General features: G+C 40.6%; 1 protein-coding gene across 9 annotated transcripts in view; it reads right to left on the bottom strand.

Moving 5' to 3' along the window:
- Window positions 1-21,939, bottom strand: part of NCOA6 (nuclear receptor coactivator 6) — a 91,173-nt gene that overhangs the window by 13,690 nt on the left and 55,544 nt on the right. For 6 of the 9 annotated variants that reach the window (XM_041732543.1, XM_041732539.1, XM_041732542.1 and 3 more), the window contains 6 exons: window positions 20,549-21,409; window positions 18,382-18,528; window positions 14,345-15,461; window positions 11,422-11,543; window positions 4,815-7,808; window positions 1,822-1,890 (listed from right to left, as the gene is read on the bottom strand). In XM_041732543.1, the coding sequence (XP_041588477.1) occupies window positions 1,822-1,890; window positions 4,815-7,808; window positions 11,422-11,543; window positions 14,345-15,461; window positions 18,382-18,528; window positions 20,549-21,409 (5,310 nt within the window). The remainder of the gene's footprint in view (window positions 1-1,821; window positions 1,891-4,814; window positions 7,809-11,421; window positions 11,544-14,344; window positions 15,462-18,381; window positions 18,529-20,548; window positions 21,410-21,939) is intronic. The other 3 variants (XM_041732544.1, XM_041732546.1, XM_041732547.1) reach the window with 3 other exon arrangements.

Below are 21,939 nucleotides of genomic sequence, written 5' to 3'. Positions count from 1 at the left end.
AGTAATAACTTAGTATTAGCTATCATTAGTATTGCTATGATGCTCATGTTGATACAGCCTTAATGTGACAAGGCTGAAACATTTGCTTTCAATGCAAGATGAGGGAATCTCTGCTTCTCATTTGTTATTTAGCTCCCCATATCTAACCCATAAAACCTGGGAACCCCTCCACATGAAACAGACACCACCTCACTGAGTCTCTGCTGCCTTGCTGGAGCATACAAATTCAGGTAATATGTGCTCAAAAATGAAAACAGCTCAAAGGAGACTGATTACATAAAAATTGTGACTAGTCTGCTCACATGAAACGCTTTTGAGAACTTTAGCACGGTCACAGCTAATTCACATAAGCACAGATCAAAGGAATTTGGTGAAGGCAATTAGTGTCTCTGGGGGCATTTAAAGGAGATTCATTTAAGTGAAACTTTTTAAAAGGAACAGGATTCTTTGGCCAATTATTCTGAGGAAGATGTAGAGGATATGATAAAACAATTTTGTGGAGTAAAGAATTGGGGCAGGAAATAGGATTCCCTTCCTCTTTCTAGTTGCTCCTTTTCTCACCAAAAATTAATTTTAAAAAATTAAAATTTTTTTTCCAAAAATGAATTTTACTATCTAAACCTTTCTGTGAATAATTTGCTCCACTCCTATCCTTCTCAGGTACCTAGCACAATGTCAGGTATCATGTGGGCAGTTGGTAGCAAAGGGAAAATCTGGGGGCTGAAATGTTTTTTAGCTCATCCATTCTTTTCAGAGGATTTTACTAAAGAGTGTGCAATAGAACACAACATAGCACATACCATATGAAGCCCGTTTTAAAATAATCATAAGTTAGGGTGCCTGGCTGGCTCGGTGGGTGGAGCATGTGACTCTTGATCTCAGGGTTGTGGGTTCAAGCCCGACACTGGGTACAGAGATGCCTTTAAAAAAATCCTTTAAAAAATCACAAGTTATACCTTAATTTCACTGGCTTAGGCCTAGAAAACTAAACATGGTAGTATCGTGTTTTGCTTACAAATTTTGTCAAGTATGAACTGTACTGTAAATGAGATTCTAACCTCCTTGTGGAAAGTGTCATACTTCACTTTTTTGTTGGCTTTTTTGGTACCCCTCCATACCTACAGTGACAAAGGGCCAGGCAAGACTAAACTGTAACATATTTATGATGTTGATCTGTTTTGGCCTATTTATTTGCTTATAAAGGCAGTGCTGTTATTGCCATCAAGATCCTCATGCATTCAGAACTGACTCAGCATTTCCATGATTATTTTCAGATTACAATGGACTCCACCTTCCAGAAACACCATCCCTAGTGCTATTTGCAATTTCTTGGTCATGGGGAAGAAATATAATGCCATCCAGAGATGACTGGAATGACTGACTCCCTGGGGAATGGCTGCTTCACTGTAGCAGAGGTTTCCAGAACAAGCCTCCGCTCCTGTCATGAAAATGCAATTCCTAGCTTAGTGCAGTAATGCTTACCATGCCAGTGAACTGCCATATGCCAGTCAGCTGCCAGCTATGGGTGCTAGGGTCATGGAACAGGGCAAACTGTGCAATGGAAACCACCCCATTGCTGGATGGCAGACAGACAGTGGGCACTGCAATGCCCTTCTTGAGTTCCCTGGCTGACACCAGGAATGCGTAAGACAGCAAGGTGGTCCAGGGAAAATAACCTCAAATAGTACTGCACAATTTCTGCCACTCAACTGAAGTCTGCTCTGAAGCAAGTAGGTAAGAGAGTCCTGGCACCTTGAGGAGAGAAGCAGTTCTTTCACATGTAATCCATTCCACTCAGAGTTTTTCCAAAGCACCCCTTACCTGGTCTGGCAACAGACCCCTGCAGTGTTGTGGCTGTAGTTTCCTTTGAGACTAAACTCGGTGATGGGGCTAAGGCAAGAAAAAAAAAGAGGCCTTTACTTTCTTTTCTCAACAAAACAGAAAGCACTGACTAAATTAAGAGCTAAGTAACTGCTCAAATACACATCCTCTTGGAGGGCAGTACTTGCAATTGCCTTGAAAGGAGATTTCAAAACTTATCTAAAATTAGCTACTATACCATACAGTAACATAGACCACCACCAGGGGCATTTGTTTTTCCCTATTGTGTGTACAAAGATCAAGGAAAGGAGGTGGCCTTTCCAAGGTGGTGGCCTTTCTAAAAGCACCCATGATTTTTCCTTTTTAGGGTCATGTTCTATCCAGTACTCTGAAAAACTCCAAAGCATACCTTAGTAGGCAACTCCAACCACTTCCAGAGGAACAATTATATCATCTGTGTTAGTATTTAAAAATTCTCACCCCTCTAAAGATTACACCCCTTGAAACCTGAAATGAATCACACAATTTTTTACACTTTTCTACAGCAGCTGGCAAAGAGTGACAGTCATAAAGCACATATTCAATTCATACTTGATGAATAAATCATTTGATATGTTATTTACTTCTCTAATAAACAGCTATCAAGAACTTACTAGAGGCAAGGCACTATGCCAGGCACCTTTGGAGACCAATTATTCTTTTTGCCCATCAGAACACAGCCCAGTATCAAACAAAGATAAAATACACACATGTGGTACACTGGAGTGCAATGGAATGTTATATGAAGAAGACTCATAAAGTATAAAGTGCTATGGGAACCAAAAGCAAAAGAGATCAATTCTAGATTGAGAAAACTGATGGTACATTTAGACAGAAAAACATCAGAATTATGCTTCAGAGGACAAAGAGTACTTAGGTCCTTGAAGAGGAATGGAACAGGACAATGTGCTCTAGAATGGGAGCTTACTGGATCATACAGTAAAGATCAACGGCACAGATATGCCACAGTCACTCAAGGATTATGTCTTCCCATCTTGACATTTCAATCTAACATCCTAGATAAACTCTGTAACTGTAAGTTTTACCCGTTTGCAGATATTGTGAATTTTGTAGATTTCTCTCCCTTAGTCAATAATGCATTTGTGCTAAGAATTTATTTTGGATGTTTACCTGATAAAAGCTTAAAACTACACCTTAACTTCTACTTTTACCTCCAATATTGGTTTCTCACATTTTCAAGATAAAAACCCAGAAGCCCCTTAAAAAACAATGGAAAAATTCTTACTAAAATCAAATTTTTCTCCCCAACTTGCAGGTTCATCTCCCTAAAGCTCATCTATTTCTCTAGGATTATATATGATTCATATAAAAATATTTTTTTAATCACTTCACCACTATTCTCTTGGTATATAGGGGGAAAGTTCCCTGAAAGGAAGTACAATAGAAACATTTAGTAAAGAGAACATATTTAAGTCACACCAGGTTTCTTCATTCTTAGGGGTCACCTACTTTCATAGAACTAGAACCAGAAACCTAGAGCACCCATACCTATGAAGTCTGTCTTCTGCAAGGACAGTGAACTCCTTAAGGGATTTTATCCCTCCCTGTATCGCCCCCACTAAAGAGGCAGAGAAAAGGGGAATTACCTTTTCCAAAGCTCTGAGTGAGGTGGTGCACTGGCCACTTTATTCTAAGTACTCTCCCTGTATCTTTGTATAAATTTTGGGAGGTAGGAATTATAGCCTCCATTTTACATGTGAAGTATATGGCTTATAAGAGGTTAAGGAATTTATCCAACTGTGATTGGTAACCAGTGGAACTAGAAATTGAACTCTGTACCCTGAAGCTTGAGTTCTTTCTGCCCCTCCACCTAGGTGCTACCATTCAAAAATTTTTAGATGCATTAAACAAGACAGGCACTATTAGCTAGCTTAGGATACAGCAAAGGTGCTTCTCAGCTTTGGCAGTGTGATTTGCTCCACTCTGTGGAAACAGAGCTTCTCTACCATTTAGGCCTTACAGAAAAAGGAACATGTGTTTGAGAGGCAGGATGTGAAGGGGGGAGAGGAGGTTTAAGGATACCGAAGCTCCTGTCATTTGCCCACCTTAACTGTACATGAGAAATAATCTAGATACACACAAATTGGAATGGCCTAATTTACAAAGAGACTGAAAGAGAAATCAATAACAATTATTTACATTTATTACTGTATTCTGTGCTAAGCACATTATATGCATTATCTCACTGAATTCTTACAACTACCGTTGTAAAGAGGAAACTCAAGTTTAAATAGTCAAGTAACTTTCCTAAACCCAGAGCTGGTAAATGCTGGTGCTGTGATATTAACTCAAGCCTGCCTGTCTCTCAACCACTTTGTGTCTCTTGTGTCTATTACCATGAGACCTGGGTTTTTGAAAAGCTTTCCTCTGGAGTAGCCAGTCAGAAGGGAATAGTCCCTTCTGATAGAGTACAATGAGAAGGGGCCATGAGAACCCTGCTCTGAAACTGTGGAGAACAAGTCAATATTGCAGTAAGGAGAACTTGCAAAAACAGCTATTCACCTTTAAGGGACAATGTTAAACTGGAGGTTCACAGTATAGACTGAAAATACTGAACTCTGAGCTGCAGTCTTCTCACCCACAGAATGGGGTTAGGGCTACCTGACGTAGTTGGTATGAAGATGACGTGAGATAACATATGTAAAGATGCTTTTTTGTAAAATGAAAAATTTTATATATGAAAAATATATATTATATATGAAAGGCCTATCACTCACTTCAGGAGCTGAGAGAGAACCGTATTAATGAATGTAAACTTAACATAGGCTTTAAAGTTGTATTTCCCAATGTACTTCCAATAAATTAAACTACCACTATTGCTATTTAGCCCACTTTTCCTCCTCCAAGTAGAAAAGAAAAAAAAGGCTTTCTTTTGTGGAATAGGTCATCAAAAAACTGACACGAGGAGATGATGCCAGGCCCCAAGTACATACCTATGCTGGGCAGAAGCTCTGGATGGGATCCCACCTTCTCCTCCACTAGGCCACCCACAAGTGGCTCAGGTGCTATGCCAACATGATTGTTTTTCGTGGCTGGCGCCGCGGAGATGAGCTCAGAGGGTACCAGAGTGGTTACTATCGAGCGTACACTGGTGGGGAGAGTACCGCCAGGTAAGCTGGGTCCTGTTGAGGTGGAGCCTGGGCCCACAGGGCTAGAGGTCATTTTTAGCAGAGTGGGTGCTGGGGGTGTTGGGGTTTTACTGTCCAGCTCTGTGGGTAACTGCTCTGTTCCCATGAGCCCTGGAGTTGTAGTCTCTAGCCCTTGGCCTTCGGTCTCTCCATCTGCACCATATTGCTCTTCCCCTTTCTCAAGAGAGCCTGTAACTTTCTTACATGCCTTGGTCAGCAAAATCTGGCCGATTTTGTCCACTTTTCCTTTGCCCTTACTAGATGAGACTGGGCTTCGCCGGTTGACAGAGGAGCCTGGACTATTGGTCAAAAGGGGAGAAACCATTGTGGTTGACTGTGAAGAGGGCAGAGTGCTCTGATCTGCTGAGGTGCTCACCTGAGGACTAGCCTCATCTGGATTCAATTCTTTCACTTGCTGGACAGGGGGATGAGGAGGGACAACTGGAGAAGTTGTACAAGGAGGGGAAGGAAGCTGAACAGGGGTGGCTCGTGAGTTAAGGACTAAGGGTCGACCAGTCTGTATATTTGGAGCAGTACTACTGGAGGGGACATTAGGCGGTACAGGAGCAGAAGAAAATTTTATGTTCTGAGGTATGTGTAAAGGGCCAACAACTGCAACAGAGGGAGGCATCAAGCCAGAGTTGGTTGTCAGTGGGGCTGCAGGAATTGTACTTGGCTGTGATCCTTTCATAACCTGAATTATTGAGGATGAATTGATAAAGACAGGTGTAATGAACTGAGGCCGGGCATTAGACTGAGCAGCTGACTGTCCCTCAGAAACCATAACCTTGCTACCCACATTGGGCATTGTGACAACTGTTGACATCAGTGCAGACTGCAGGTGAGTTGGCAGAGCTGCTGATGTGTTAGCTGAAGTTGTGATAGGATTGGAAGTTACAAAAACAGTTATCTGATTTGGGGGCAAAGGGGTGGAGATGGAGGAAGAGCTGACAGGTCTTGACATTACTGGAGGGATGCTTGGTGCAACATTAGAACTGACCTCACTCAATTCTGGATGCACAAGGGTTGAACACGGCTCATTAGTGTGAGGTAAATTTAGGGAATTAGAGGGTTCTTTAGAAGACGGATCCTGCAGTGTGGGAATGACAGATGCTTTTTTCAGGTCCTCCCCAGAAACTACTGGGGGTGTTACTTCCAGATCTGTAAGCCCAGGGGGTTTAATGGTCACGTTAGGAGCTCCAGAGTTGTCAAGAAGTTGACTTAATGATGTCGGTGCTTCCCTCATAGCAGGAGACACCAAATTTTTGTTCTCTTCAACACTGGGAAGTTTGTTAGGATCCATAGGTTGCCCATCCTTTTTAGACTGATCTTCAGGGACAACCATTTTAACTTCTTGGGTAGGGACTGTTTTGAGCTCAATGTTTACCTGTTCCTTCCTACCCTGGGAATTCTGGCAATCGCTGTCCTGAGGCACATTCAAGCTCTCCTTGTTATCCTCGAGAACACCCCCCACTGCAGCCACAGGCATGGTAGGATTCTGAGGATTCAGCCCGCTGTTGTTAGGAAAGCTCCCAGGTACAGAGGGATTGGCCAAAGGAGTGGGACTGACCAATACGTTTCTTGGCAACTCCACGTTTTGCAACAGGGTTGTGTTTGTCTGAGAGGCCAGAGTAAGTTTAGGGGTTTTTGAATTCTGTCTCCCAGGACTTGGGGTGGTTTTCCTACTGGACCCAGGACTAGACCTGCGACTGTTGCTTGGACTAGCCCGTTTTGTTGCTCCAGAATTAGACTGCTTTCCAGAATTCACCACCACAGAATCTAATTTGTGAGTTTGTGGGGCAGCAAAATTGGAAGGATTATTCATGGTAAGATTTGAAGGTGCTTGCCCAATGGCCTTTAAAGTTGTTGGGTTCAGGCCCTGCTGATCAAAGCCCCTGTTTAAATTTGGCCTAGGAGGTAAAGGAATATTAATCTGTGGGGGAAAGAGTCCTGCTATGGAGGCATTGAGTCTTTCTGGTGATAGACTGATCTCTGAAGGTTCTGTGCTGGGAGGGCGATTGTTGGGTGTCTGAGGATAGTAGGGCCTGGGGCTGGCTCTGTTTGGTGTTTTAGGCCTAGATGTTTGGGTTGGAGCAGCCACATTTGGAAAATGGTGGCCATGGGAGCTGGGCAAGGAATTTACAGGGGGTTGCTGGGGAGTTGCACCTTGAGTTGCTGAAAGGGGCGATGGTCCGGGTTTTGGCCCTGTCATCATTAACTGATTCTGGGAAACTACTAAATGTGAAGGCATGTTGTTTGGGCCTCCTGAGACAGATGGTACTTCACTGCCACTCGCTTCAGGGAGTGAGGACATCTCTCCCAGTGGTGAGCTAGAAGGATTCTGGGGGTTCTCCTGGTATACCATTTTCCTTGAATTGCTTCCCAAAGGAGTATTCAAAGGCATTGGCATTCTTTGTTTATCAGGTGATGGTGGCACGGAAGCAGGTCCTTGTAAACTGACCATGACAGGCACATTGCCACTCTGCTGCATGGGCATTCTCTGGGAGTCTGGGTTCAGGGGGCCTCGTGGGGGGTGGACATTTTGGGAGACTGGAAGCCTAACTGATTTGGGGTCTTGCTGCATCATGAGCATCATCATCATCTGTTGTTGTTGCTGCTGCTGCTGCTGCTGCTGCTGTTGGGACTGTGGCTGACTGGGAGGCGGTGGCTGCTGTGGCGGCGGTGGCAGTTGAGGCTGTGGCTGCTGCTGTGGTGGCTGTGGTGGGGCTGCCACATGCTGCATGAGCTGAGGAGGCATCTGCTGAAGTGGCCTCTGTTCAACTGGTTGAGAAGGATAACCTAAAACAAGCCCCCCAAACCAGGGAAGTTAGATTTTTGGCAAGAAAAGCTTTGCTACCTTTAGAGTATAGCCAAGCAATACTCATCTTAGGCAGAACAGACAGTGCACAAAACAGCTTAAGCATGCCCACCCCCAGGGGGGTAGGGGCAGCCTCTTTGTTATCCAACATAAGCGAAGGGGCACACTGCTTAAGGAAGCAAAAAGCAAAGCATCAAGAACCTGGAAATCCTCAGATTTCAGGGTGTCAGTGAGGCCCTTCTGCACTAAGACTGTTCTAATAGACAGGCATGGGGTGCTGTGCACTCACAGTGGCTGAGTCAGTCCCAGCCATTCATTCAGAGGAAATGAAAACAATTCCCATTGACAGCAAGGAGCTGAGCACCCATCCTTGGGCTCTCATATGGTCATAATAAATATCCCACTGTCCTTGTGAATGAATTAAGGCATTTAGGATTCACTTTTTCTGTTATCACTGATTAAATTTTTACAGTCTGATTTTGTGAAAATGCCAGCACTGAAGATAGCCTTTTTATTCTTTCAATAGAAGTAAAATATAAAATGCTAGGATTCAATTCCTTAAAAAGGATTTAAAATTACTCTAGTCCATTGGCTCCATACACCATGCTGCATCCTTCAGGCTCAATTCTTCGGGAAACCCAACTGAATTAAACTGACCCTCTGATGTAAATCAGTTTAATGTAGGAGCTCATAGAAGGTGATATACATGCTGAAAATCAATTGAAGGCACTGAAGATTTCTTTTTAATGGATATTAGTTTCCATTTACTTTCTTACATGTTAAAACTCTATTTGGAGAAATATTTTCTATGAATCCACAATGGGAGAATAAGCAAGCCAGAAGCATTGCCCTCAGGAATAAAAAATAATTTTGGGAAAAGAACTCTGAGGGACAATGCCTTATAGATTTTCAGAAGGCAAGAGCTCAAATGATTCTTTCTCTTGTGAAGGTTTTACTTGGCATTTTAGAACTAAAGCCTTATACAATCAGCAGAAAGGAAAAATCATTAACCAGGAATTAAGGTGGTTCCATGGGAAAAAAGTGGGGATATAGCTGGGATATGGTTTCACAAACTAGATTATTCCATTGTTGCATCAAAAATATGTAAGGAAAGTTTTAAGAAGGTGCAGGAATAAGAACTGTTTGCTCTGGCAGTCAGCAGAAATAATGATTCAAGATTTCCACCGAGCAGCTATCAAATGCTGCTGATCCACAGGGTCACAGACCCTATAGTCAATAGCTAATTAAGGTCTTCTGGCCAAAGATTTCCATGGCACCAATGAGTATAATGTGAAGAATTCAGTTTTGAAGATTTTTAAAAAATCCTTTTCTATTTTAGGCCCAAGTTATCTCTTTACATTTATAGAGCCAATAATATATGGCATTTCTACAGGTTTAACTTGGGTTCCCATATTAAAATAGTCATTTCTGTAGAAGCCCATTTTTGTTGGGCTATGACACAAATGTCTTTTATCTTTAAATCAGCCCACCAGGCAGCACAGTAAATACCAAAGAAAGCATAATAGATAATACAGCAGCCTCTCAAAAGTAATGGCTGAAGGCATGGCTGCTATAAAGTTTCCAGAAGCCGGAGGCAGCAGTCCAAAGGGCACTAATGGTAAGACAACAGATTGGGGTTGCCATGACAGAATGGTGAAGAAGGAAAGCCAGAGCACACATGGTATCTATAACATAACCAAACATGGTGTTTATTAATCAAAGGATGCAAATTCATATGCCTTTAGGCACCAGGCCAGTAGTGAAGAAGAGAAGTAGTCTGGTACAAGACATACGTAGTAGTTCTGTGGACAGAGCCAAACTGAACAGAATGGATGTTCTGTTTATTTATTTTTTATTTTTTGTGTTGTTTAAAGGCATTTAAATTCAGGTTTTTGTTTGGTTTAATACACTGCAGGACAATTCAAACACATAAAAGGTCAAATTCAGCCTATAGGTTCCTACTTTACAAAGTACGGAAAGGAAGCAATGATATGTGTGAGGACCCCTGGGATTCGTATAAGAAGTTAGATGTGTCTGAGGGAAGAATGTACCTTCTGGATATACCTGCCAAGACTGCTGACCTCCCCACCTCAACTGTGCTGCTGCAACTTACTGACTGGAAGTGTGGTGTGCCCAAACAATTTGTAATAAATAACACAAAGTACTGACATCATGATGTATTTACTTCTTTTGTGACTCATTTTTAAAATACATAAATTAATGGAAGATTAAAGTTGATCCCCGGGACACCTTGGTGGCTCAGCGGTTAAGCAGATGCCTTCAGCTCAAGGCGTGGTCCTGGTGTCCAGGGATCGAGCCCCACATCTGGCTCCCTGCATGGAACCTGCTTCTCCCTCTGCCTATGTCTCTGCCTCTCTCTGTGTCTCTCATGAATAAATAAATAAAATATTTATTTTTTTAAAAATAAAATCTTAAAAACAAATAAAGTTTATCCCCCAAAATAATGTCATTCTCACTTCTATGCCATAAAGGAAGTGGGATAACTAGTGAGGAAAAAAAAACATAGGGGAGAGTGACCTAAGGTGTGACAGGCTTGTGTGTCTTCAACTGGGTCATAGGGGAATAAGGTTACACATCACTGCTCAGGCCAAGAGTAACAAGTATAGAGATAGTGTGGCAGCTGGCCTTAGTTCTTCTATAACACCTAGGTTGGAATAAGTGAATTTTAGGAGCTTTTTCCTTTTCAACATTTACAAGATATTTTATAGTCCGAAAAGGGTACAACACAGGGGACTTCAACAATACTGATCCTCCTATTTATTATTCAGCTGGGTGGTAGGTACATGAATGTCTTTTTTAGTACTCATAGTTTTTATGCTTCACGATTCATAATAAAACTGCTATAAAAAAAATCTTACTGTAAATCCTGTTCTCTGCTTCGAGAAAACCCTAGTAGGAAAGAAAGGCTGCAGGAAAGGCAGGCAAGCAGGATTAGAGTGAAAATATCTTCCCATTTAGTCTTACTCTATTTTGATGCCAACTAGAACCTTGATACTGACAAGAATAAAGAGGCATTTCACATTTCAGTCTGATTTTATGAGGACTTAAAATAATGAAGTAAGCGATGTATGTACAGTTGACCCTTGAACAATGTTGAAAATGCAGTTGAAAATCTGTGTATAACTTTTGACTCTCCAAAACTTAACTACTAACAGCCTACCAGATGACTGGAAGCCTTACTGATATCATAAACAGTTCAGTAACACATATTTTATGCTACATGTATTATATACTGTATTCTTATAAGTAAGCTAGAAAAAAGAAAATGTAAGAAAATCATGAGAATATATTTACAGGACTGTATTTACTGAAAAAATTTCATGTAAGTAAACCCATGCAATACAAACATGTGTTGTTTTAAGGGTCAACTGTATATACTACATACATATACAAGCCTTCAAAAGTTATATTTGAAATTTTTATTTAATATCAAGGCAAAGTTTCCAAATATTAGATATATCTTATCTCTAAAGAAGTCTAGTTAGAAGACAAAATACAATGTTTCCTTGAAAAGAAACTGTATTGCTGTATAAATGATGAAAAGTATATAAACTTTAGCTAACATTTTATCACCTGGTGGTCGGTTTGAAAATTCTGGCAGTTTAGGGCCCGAGTTGTCCAAGTTAATTCCTTGTTCTCCTGGCAATGACTGCTGATCGGCCTCTTCCAGCCCAGCTGGGCGAGTATCTGGGGTACTAAAAAATAAATTACACATTTGAGAGTAAGTTGCATAGTTTATACATGCAAGTAGCTTAACCTCTTGCCTATTTCTGAAGAACTAAAATCTGTTTGCATTATCAGCCTTACCATCACTTACATCTCTCTAGTCTGATATTAATATTTGGCATAAAAATAATCCAGCAATTTCATTCAATAAAATCTACTTAATAGTATGGCTATTTACTCAAAGTGCTTTCTACAAATTTCTGACATAATAATTTTCATGTCATCATCCATTCCTTAGATGTTTTAAGACCTCATCATAGTTTGGGTTATCAACATTATAAAGTACTGTTTCTGTGAAACCACCCTATCTTTGGTGTAGTTATCAATGTGAACCAGGAAGTCCAGATTATTTCTTTTTTTGTAGATAATTCATCACACCTTGCAAGAAGTTGTAGGTTAGCTGATAAAAATGGTATTCAGAGAATAAAGATGGAGAATGCTAGAACAAAGCTAAGTAACTCTGCTGAATGAATATTTACAGACATCCCCTTGGCTTTGGGATGCTTTCATTTTTACCTGGTTTAGTGGGGGGGGGGAAAGAGATGAAAAAAATGTTATTACTAACACCTAAATTCTCAAAGAACCAGCATGCTCAATACCATTTGGTTTGCAATCTTATTCCTAGCTGCACCTTTCTTCCTTATCATTAGTTTCCCTTTGCCCTGATGTTGATCACCCACTTTTAGATGGCATTTGATCTCATTATATTCTGTATAGTTTCTAAGCCTTACCTTAAATCCATTTTAAAAAGTCCTAGTACAAGGCAATTTAGAACTTGAAGGGGGTCCTTTAGCACATCAAGATGCCTACATCAATTTGTTCCTCCTATGACTTCTCTATCATTTCAAATTATAAGGATACTGTAGGTCTCTACTTTCATGGAACTATACTGCTAAAAAAAAAAAAAAAACCCTTAGATATCTGGTCCAGGTACCTCATGATATGGATTAGAAAACAAAGGCCCAGAGAGGTTTAAGAAGCCCATGGTACTACAGTGAGCTACTGGTAGAGTTAGGAGCAGGTATTCTTATTATAACTACTGTCTCCCTTTCCTAGTAGCCCTGATGCTATATAAGGCCCTTTTCACAATTTCTAGCCCCAAGAAGTAAGCAATCTCCCTCAAGGCTGATGAAGACAGCTAAAATGCATACTAACAACAACTGAATAACCTTGCAATTTTACTCCTAGATACTGAAAGGAATAAATAGCCTCCTAGGATAGCAGGTTGATAGCAGTTAAAGAATTCAACTTAGAAAGAGCTACTAGAAAAATTAGATAATTACAGGTCTTCTTAAGTCTGAATTCAGGAAAATATAGTTTGTTAATATAGTTATGGACTTTTGTAAGATTCAAGAACCAGCGAGTATGGTATAATATTAGAGTACAATCAGAGAAATATTGTGGGAAGGCTTGGAGACAGTCGGTTTTATATTGAACATTTATGGTTGTTTAAACTCTCCCAAAGTTCTAGCAATTTGTTTCAATCAACCCTTTTATATTCATTAGTCACTATTCCCTATTAACAAGAGCCTCTGAATTCCAATTTTATGATTAAAGGCAGAAAATCCAGTTTAATCAATACTCCTTCTGGAAACATTTTATCAAAGCCTAAAACATGACTAACAACTAGCTTATAGACATGACACATAAATTAATTTCCCTCCTGCTGTGATCTTGCAAAAGAACTCACCTGGAAGAACCTTTACTTAAATGGGAACTGATTTAAAAGGTCCAATCAACCTAAAAAGAGGTTTTAAGCTTCTAGGGATGACTGCCCCCCCTTTTTAAAAAACAAAATGGAGATCCTTAAAAGGAAATGTATCTGTATGAAAATTAATTAATTAATTAATTATTTATTTATTTTACAGTGGACTCCATGCTGGGCCCAAGCTGTCCAAGTTAATTCTTTGTTAACTCCATGTCCTTGGGCATGGAGCCCAACACAGGACTTGAATTCATGACCCTGAGATTAAGACCTGAGCTGAGATTAAGACCAGATGCTTAACTGGCTGAGCCACTCAGGTGACCCATCTATTTTTTATTTTTAAAATTTTATTTAATTTTTCCCCATGCCCCTAAAGATTTTATTTTTAAGTAATCTCTATACCCAACCTGGGGCTTGAACTCATGACCCTGAGATAAAGAGTTGCATGTTCTACTGGCTGAGCTTTCCAAGCATCCTCAAAGAACTATTTCTATTTGAGACAGCAGGGGGTCTCCATAAATTGCTTTCATCTCTAAAACATACTTGGCCTTTCTTGCTCCCCAACAGTCATTACGAGCCTGAAGTGCTTTGTGGAGGTGCAATGTGGTAGCACTGGCTACTTTTCAGTTTCTGTGTGCCACAATCCCCCTGAAACTCCATATAACAGTCAACTGCAGTGTATGAACCTTGTCTGAATCCTTATTTGAACAAACTATAAAAAAAGAATTAAGATAATTTGAGAAATCTGAACACTGAATATGTGAGAATATGAGGGTAATATTAGTTTTTCTATGTGTTAGTGGTATTCATTAAAAAAAAAAAACATAACCAACAACCATCGTTATCTTTCAGAGAAACATAGGTACTGAAATAGTTACAGTCGTATTTGCTTTAAAATAATCAAAAAGGTAATGGAGGGATAAAGGCAAGATAGACTATGAGCTGATAATTGTTGAAGCACAGGGATTTCATATTGCTCTCATTTTATATGTTTAAAATTTTTCATCAAAAAAAGTTGTCCACAAAGAAATAAATAAGATTTGAGGTGAAACTATCACAACCTACTTTAGATCTTGCTGACTATTTTTCTTCTTCCGAGGGGGTTTCTTCTTCTTCGGTTTATTTGCGTTGGTATTATTTTGCTTATTGTTTACCCCAAAATGGCCTGCAGAGATGTCACTTTGCAATAAGTTGACCAACAATGGGCTTGTTAGTGTGACATCCTTATTGACCGGGAAGCCTGGATTCTGACCACAGGACATCTGATTTCCATTGGGTGCTCCACTGAAAGGTGCATTGAAAGGCATCCCATGGCCTGAGAAGTGGTTTCCCGAGGCACTGTTGCCCTGCATGGCCTGCACGTGGGGGGGAACCATGTTGCTTTGTTGCATGCTAACATCAGGCATCATCTGAGACAAACTGACATCACTGTTTGCTGTAGTAGCAGGATCACCATGCTGCTGGGCCATGTGTGGGCTGGGCCCTGGTGGTCGCAAGACCTGCCCCTGAATCCCCATAACCTGAGATGGACTGTTGTTCACGGGCCCTTGCTGTGGCAGCATCTGTCCTGATATCTGTCCCGTAAACTGCACCATGTTTCCTTGCATGTTTGGAGTTGGTCCCCTCATTATCTGTGCTGGTCCCGGCATGACACTGGATTGGTTCTGAGTGTTAAACTGTTGCTTATTCCCCTGCATCTGATTGGTCATTATCTGTTCTATCATTGGGTTCTGTTGGAGTAAAACTTGCCCCTGAGGCCCCATCATCTGGTTATGGGGTGCCATCATTTGTGGGCCCTGCTGGGGAAGAATCTGTTTGGGTGGGGTCATCCTTTGGGGCGAGGGCCCAAGATTTTGGCTTTGAGGGTTCACCATCATCTGGCCCTGAGGCATAAGCTGGGCCCTTGAAAGGATCATAGGGTTCTGAGGATTCAAGGTTCCTTGTTGCTGGACCATCTGGCCCTGGGAGGGCACAATCTGCTGGTGCATGCTCATCAGCTGAGACGGTGGGCCCTGCTGAGGCTGGCCTTGCATGTTGCTCAGGTTCACCTGAGGAACCCCAGAACTACCAGCCTGCTGGCTGTTCATGTTGCCATGAATTCCCATGAGGCTGGGCTGCATCATATTTGGTGGCCCATGGGACACCTGCATCTGGTTTTGAGGAGGACCAGCTCCTTGACCACCTAAAAAAAGAAAAGGAGAGGACAGTTTCAGAAAGAAAGAGTCATTGATATTAAGATATTCAAATTATTAATTGGAAAAACATCCATTATACCCATATGTCCACTGACCAACAAAAACATATATGCTGTGCTTGACATATTTTCTGTGGCCTTTCTAAGTATGGAGATATGACTGTGGAATGACTGTTCACATCCTCATTGTTTCTTTACTCCTATTTGGTACTTAAAGGTAACATTTTGAAGATGAATAGCTTACTTTCTTTCAGATTAAATAAAGAGAAAGGCAGCATCTCATTGTTTAAAACTGACATGTAGCTACTTTAAGGTGAAAAAAATTAATGAAAAGCACTGTAGGTTAGTGAAATAAGCTCTGCTTTAGATTAGTCTAGGAAACAATGGTGTGATGCATTCTCTTAGGAAAATCTTGACAATGTTGAAAAGACATTAAAAATGCTTCCTGGAAAATGAATGACTCTGAAAGATTATATGTGTGGTATCTGGATGTTGCATGTGAAAGAAGAGAAGACCTAGTATGTCCTGAGGACAGGTCTTCTCTATTCTGATATGGTAAAAATTAATCCTAATTGGAAACTGAGCCGCTGGTAGGACTCAACTGACAGACAACCCAGAAGATGCAGGCAGAGAACAGTTAATAAGGGATGTTAAAACTTTACTGACACTCCCCTGTGGCAGTCCTTGGTTGATCATATGGGACATGTCCTACTCTTCTCTTTATTTCTAATTTATTTTATTTTTCTTTATTTCTAATTTAGACACTAATTTAGACACTGGCTTGCTGCAGTTTTTTCTTATTGTTGGGTCTTTGGGATATTCCTATAGTTGCTTGCATTATCTCCCTGGTTTTAATGAATAACCCTCTAGATTATTTTATTTCTATTTTTATTTGTCACTTTAGAGTGAGAACTAGAAAGTGGCAGCCATAATGAAGTTATGAGATCAGTCCAAGCTCCAGCCAGGGAGGCAGGTGACAAACTATCCTTTGTTCACATTACCCAGAGTTTTTCTGAACCCCAAAGAAGATTTTCTAAACTAGCCTTATAAATTCTTTTTAAAAAATTATTTTATTTTAATTTTTTTGAGAAAGTGAATCAGGTAAGGGGCAGAGGGAAATAGAGAATCCCTAGCAGGCTCCATGGGAGCCTGGGCTTGATTCCACGACTCAAGCAAAATCAAGAGTCAGATGCTCCAGTGACTGAGCTACCCAGATGCCCCCAGCCTTAGAAACTCTTAACTTGAACTCCATGGCCATTGTATATACTACACACACTGTATGCAAGTGTATAGTCATTCAATCAATAATTATTTGAGTACCTAATATGTACAAGACACTTTTGGTGCTAAGGTAATATCAATAAACAAGATAGACCAAATCCCTGATTCTTTGGAGTTAGCAAGAGACAGTAACAGGCAGAAAAGCATTTTTTTCAGGAAGAAGTAAAAGCTAACAAGAGAAATAAAGTAGGGTAAGAGAACAGAAAATGAGAAACAAGAGTAGAACTGTCTTATGATAAATAGAGAAAGCTGCCTTTCTCTTTATTCCACATGCAATATGTGCATGTGGAAGGCACCATATAAAAATATAAAATAGCTGGTGCTTGGGTGGAAGAATTATGAATGATTTTATTACTTTTTTATAACTTCCTATAAAACTCATGAATTCACATAACTCAGGAATGCAGTTTTGCATTAACAGATGGGGAAAGTCAAATAGACTGCCCTACTCTTCTCTTACCCTTCAAGAAATAGTCTGAACTTTTTAAAAAATTAAGTTAGAATTTTTCTTGCTCCTCAGTGATTTACAATTAGAGTTGGAACCATATAACTAAATTAACTCCAAGTAGGGATGGGGAGTTCTCCACAGAAAATTTTTGTACTACTTCAGTCCAAACTGCCTAAATGAGAAAGGACAAGAAGATTAGTCATGTGACCTAAGCAACCAGAAACTTGAGGTCTGGGCACATACATACTGCTTTATAAATTCATTTTAGCCATTCTGCTCCATCGTATTTCATCTCCAAAATTTCTTCTTATATACACTATTGGCATTAAATCTATATTGATTGAGTCTGGTTTTCAAACACTACATGATAAACCAGAATATAAACATTCTGCATAAACATAGCTAACATGTACCATAGAGAGGTTTATAAAAGTTGCAGTTCCCCAAAATGCCATGTGCTTCTCTACCTGTAGTTTACTTTGCCAGAAATGCCTTTTGCTCTTTTATTAACTCAGGAGCTGGTAAACCATGGCCCATGGGCCAAATCAACTGCCAGTTTCTTTTTTTTTTTTTAATTTTTATTTATTTATTTATGATAGTCACACAGAGAGAGAGAGAGAGAGAGAGGCAGAGACATAGGCAGAGGGAGAAGCAGGCTCCATGCACCGGGAGCCCGACGTGGGATTCGATCCCGGGTCTCCAGGATCGCGCCCTGGGCCAAAGGCAGGAGCTAAACCGCTGCACCACCCAGGGATCCCCAACTGCCAGTTTCTAAATAAATAGTGTTTGGAACACTGCCATGCTCATTTATCATATTGCTTATGTTGCTTTTGTTGCTTATATTGCTTTTGTGTTATAACAGCAGAGTTAAGTAGTTGCGACAGAGACCATATAATCTGCAAAGCCTAAAATGTTTACTAACTGGGGCCCTTTATGAAAAAAAAAATTGCTGACCCCTGCTCGAACTCAAGTTTCATTTTCTTCCCTTAGGTATCTTTAGGTTCCCAAGACACTGTATCTATGTTTGCTATATTAGTTATTGCCCTGAAAGAATAACTGGGTTTGAGATTAAGGAGAAGGATCAGAACTTATATTTATCTGCATATTCTTATTGTCTATTATGGTATCTAACATACAATGTTCAATAAATGCTGGCTAAATAAAGCACAGAAAACAAACCTGCATGCTGGACATTTTGATTTGCTTGCAGCTGAGGGGCTCCTGAATTCCCAGGGGTGGTTGCTGTGGTCGAAGGCACCTGACCTTGCATAAAGTTCGGATTGGCCTGTCCTGCTGAGAAGCCAGGTGGGAGGCGTTTAGGCATTCCTTAATAGAAAACAATGAGTAAGGCAGTTACCTAGCAAATTTATACTCTTGCTTAGATGTGGAATGAATAAGGAAGGATGAGCTGCATGAAGTCTCCACTGGCTTAGCTCTCTGTCACACTGGTAGGATCTTTAATAATAAGGTTGGGAAAGATGGTTAAAAAAATCAACACAATCTCTTACATGAGCATTGTCAAGATGAAAAATAAATACTAAAAATTTACACTTAGAACATGCCAAGGAAGAGATGGCAATCTGCTCCCTAAATGTGATCTGAGGCCACGTCACAGCAAGGTTTAGGGCTCACTTTTCGTGATAATACAACAGACCCCAAAACTTTACATATTTTCACACAGGCACCAAAGGAATATGCTAAATTCTCTTATATTTAAACAAATTGATCAAAAGTACTAAAAAACAAAGAGCTGGGTCCTGATATTAATAATAGGTGATTTTTTTCCATTAAGGGAAATGGATGACAATCTCCTTTGTGGAAATTTTCCTCCAATATTGTGCTTGTCTCTTGGGAAGAGATAGGAGATTAGAAACAATCTATAGGAGCTTCAAAGTGAAGCTATCATCATCATGCCTTCCCCTTTTAAGGTTTGTTGTAATTCCAACAGCTATGGTACCAAAAGCCATGCTCTAATGGAATCTTACAAACGTATTACTTCCTTTTATATGAAAGTTTAATTTCAGAAAATAGATCTGTAAGAAGGAGGATCTCAGAACCCACTCATTGTTTATAATGTAGGCCTTGATGTGGCCAGATCACCTAGGTGAGCACATCATCTGCTCTATGAAAGCATCAAGACCTAAAGCTCACTTAAAAATTTTTGTATTAGTCCATTTATTTTTAAGGACCAAATTTTCAATGTCCTGAAAAACACTTTGTAGACAAATATGCATTTGTCCTTTCTTTAGCAGTGACAAGTCCCCATTTGCATGCTTCCACTGTAATTAAATCAGTAATCACATTTGCAGGAGGGACTACCCAGCTTCCACTGATCCAGGGCTAGATGCCCAGAACAGTGAAGTTTGGAACTAAAACATTCTTGCATTTTCTAAAAACTTCTTAGGATTCAAATATTATAGCCTGCACGTCAGCAAAATTAATTACAAGAGAGTGAAAAGACTGATGAGCAACTTAATTTCACCAGAAACCATGAGAACATGCCTTTGCTATGTTGCACTGAAGATGCAAGGGTTTTTTTCTGGGTAGGCAATGGGTGTCTTTTGGTGGGGACATGTTTATCAGATGACAGTATTACTGACACTCTATATACCTTACTGAAAAGCTCCAAGCACATTCATGTGCACTAGATCAATGATTAATAAGAATAAATAATAAACATGGAGATGGATAAGTTTTACTGTAATCGTTTTACCTCTCACACATTAAGCTCCATTGCTTTTTCTTCATACAAGAGGCACCTTACAAAATAAATAAATAAATCTCCTTTAGGTATAACTGGTGGAATTCCCTCTCTAAGGAGCAGGCATTGGCATTATAAAACTATAAAAGTTAATGATTTCTGAACTTACTCCCCTTTAACACTTTAATCAAATATAACAAATACCATGCTTACTACTTTACTAAGATTATCAAAATCGGAAACTTGAAGGGATTTTCCCCCAAAGACCCTGTATTTATCTTTTCATTTTTGCTCTATTGCATAATCTTAATTTTTTTCAACAGCTGAGCAGTTTAAGCTAATAAAATGCATGTTTCTTCTGGACATCTTAATTTACTAGTCCAAGATCAAGTAAAAATAATTTGAAAAACAAAATGGAAATCTCTATATTGAATTTTACCTGCATTTTTATCCAGAGGGCTAGCTTAAATGTAACCAATAAGATGCTGCATAATACATCAAGTTAACTAATTTATATTAAGTGTCACCACTATATCCACAAAGCCAAATAATTATATCCTCCCTCCATTAACTCTAAATACTGAAGTTCTATTAAGATCTATCTCCAGTAAATTTACCAACACAAATAGCTTCAGTGTTCCTCACCTCCTAGGCCTGGATGTAAACTCTGTGGCCCCTGGTTTGGTGGTTGCTGCTGCATCACCATGAAGTTAGGTGGCACATTTCCCTGTTGAACCATAGGATTCCGACCGGGAGAGCTGACGGGCTGCTGAAATCCCTGGGGAAGTGGGTTATTTTGAGGTGGCCTTGGTCCCATCTGCTGCTGAGTTTGGTTAACCGTTGGGGAGGATGCAGGGGATCCCTGCTGGAAGGAGGAAGGTGAGGAGGCAGGAGACTTGTTGGTGAGGTGGGGCTGCTGCAGGGGGGTTGGGACCCTGGAGGGCCCTCCCTGCAAGCTCTTCATCTGAGGAGCTGTGAACTGGCCTGGGTTGCTCATCTGAGGAAAGTTTGTATGGGCTTGTGAGGCTTGCTGGCTGCCAAAGGGATATGGAGGGGGAGGGTGGGAAGGTGTCTGTACCGTGGCTAAGGATGGTCTTGCCTGGAGTTGCTGTTGCATTGGGCCAGGCAAGGGAGCCTTCTTCCACCCTTGGTTTGCAGTCATTGTGCCCAGAGAACCCTGGGCTGGAGGAGGCTGAAGGGCTCCAGAAGGCAGCTGGTTCCAGCCTGGAGGAACAGGCACCTGAGTTGGGGCAGTAAACTGGGGTCGAATTCCCTGTGGCTGTTGCTGCTGATGTTGCTGTGGGGGTCTTGCCTGTAGCTGCTGCTGCTGCTGTTGTTGTTGTTGCTGCTGCTGCTGTTGCTGCTGCTGCAGCTGGGGAAAACCGGCTGGGTTCATTTGTCTGTTCACAGGGACAGGCTGCATTGGGTGGTGCGGGGGAGCTAAAGATCCTGAGGGATGATTCTGTGGCTGTAAATGGAGCCCAGAGAGGAGTGGATCCATTGCATCTGTTTAAAGACAGTCAACAAAGCAATAATTATATTACTACAACCTAGATCTTACAGTAGTAGTCTTAGCAATTCTGCATATAGAGAGCGAAGTCCCCCTGGTACCTTCAGGAAATGTTTGTGAGCACCTTCTATATGCAAAGCAACGTACCAAGATGACAGAAAGAGACTACTGCCTAGAAAGAGTTTATGGTTCAAAAGTGGATATAACAGCATAAAATGCAGAGGAGTGTTTTCTAAAGCATATTCTGGGGAACTATGTTTATTAGTGTTGTAAGAAAACAAAACAAAATATAGTCAATTAGTTTTGGTAACAATTGAACCTAACCATCTTAGGTTTCTTTGCTGCAGGACTTTCAGTGCCTCCAACAGGTTAATTCTGAATCTCTAGGAGGGAGGGTAAACCATGATGCCCTTACCAAACTTACTACAGAATTCTCTGCCATGAAGTATCATGCAGGACTACATATCCATTTTTAGGAGTGTTGGGTTATAACTGATAAGAGAATGAGAAATTCTGAGAAGGAAAT

The sequence above is a fragment of the Vulpes lagopus genome, chromosome 18, assembly GCF_018345385.1.
Source record: "Vulpes lagopus strain Blue_001 chromosome 18, ASM1834538v1, whole genome shotgun sequence".
NCBI lineage: Eukaryota > Metazoa > Chordata > Mammalia > Carnivora > Canidae > Vulpes > Vulpes lagopus.
The sequence above is the reverse complement of the archived record's forward strand: the minus strand, read 5'-3'. Positions and strand labels throughout refer to the sequence as shown.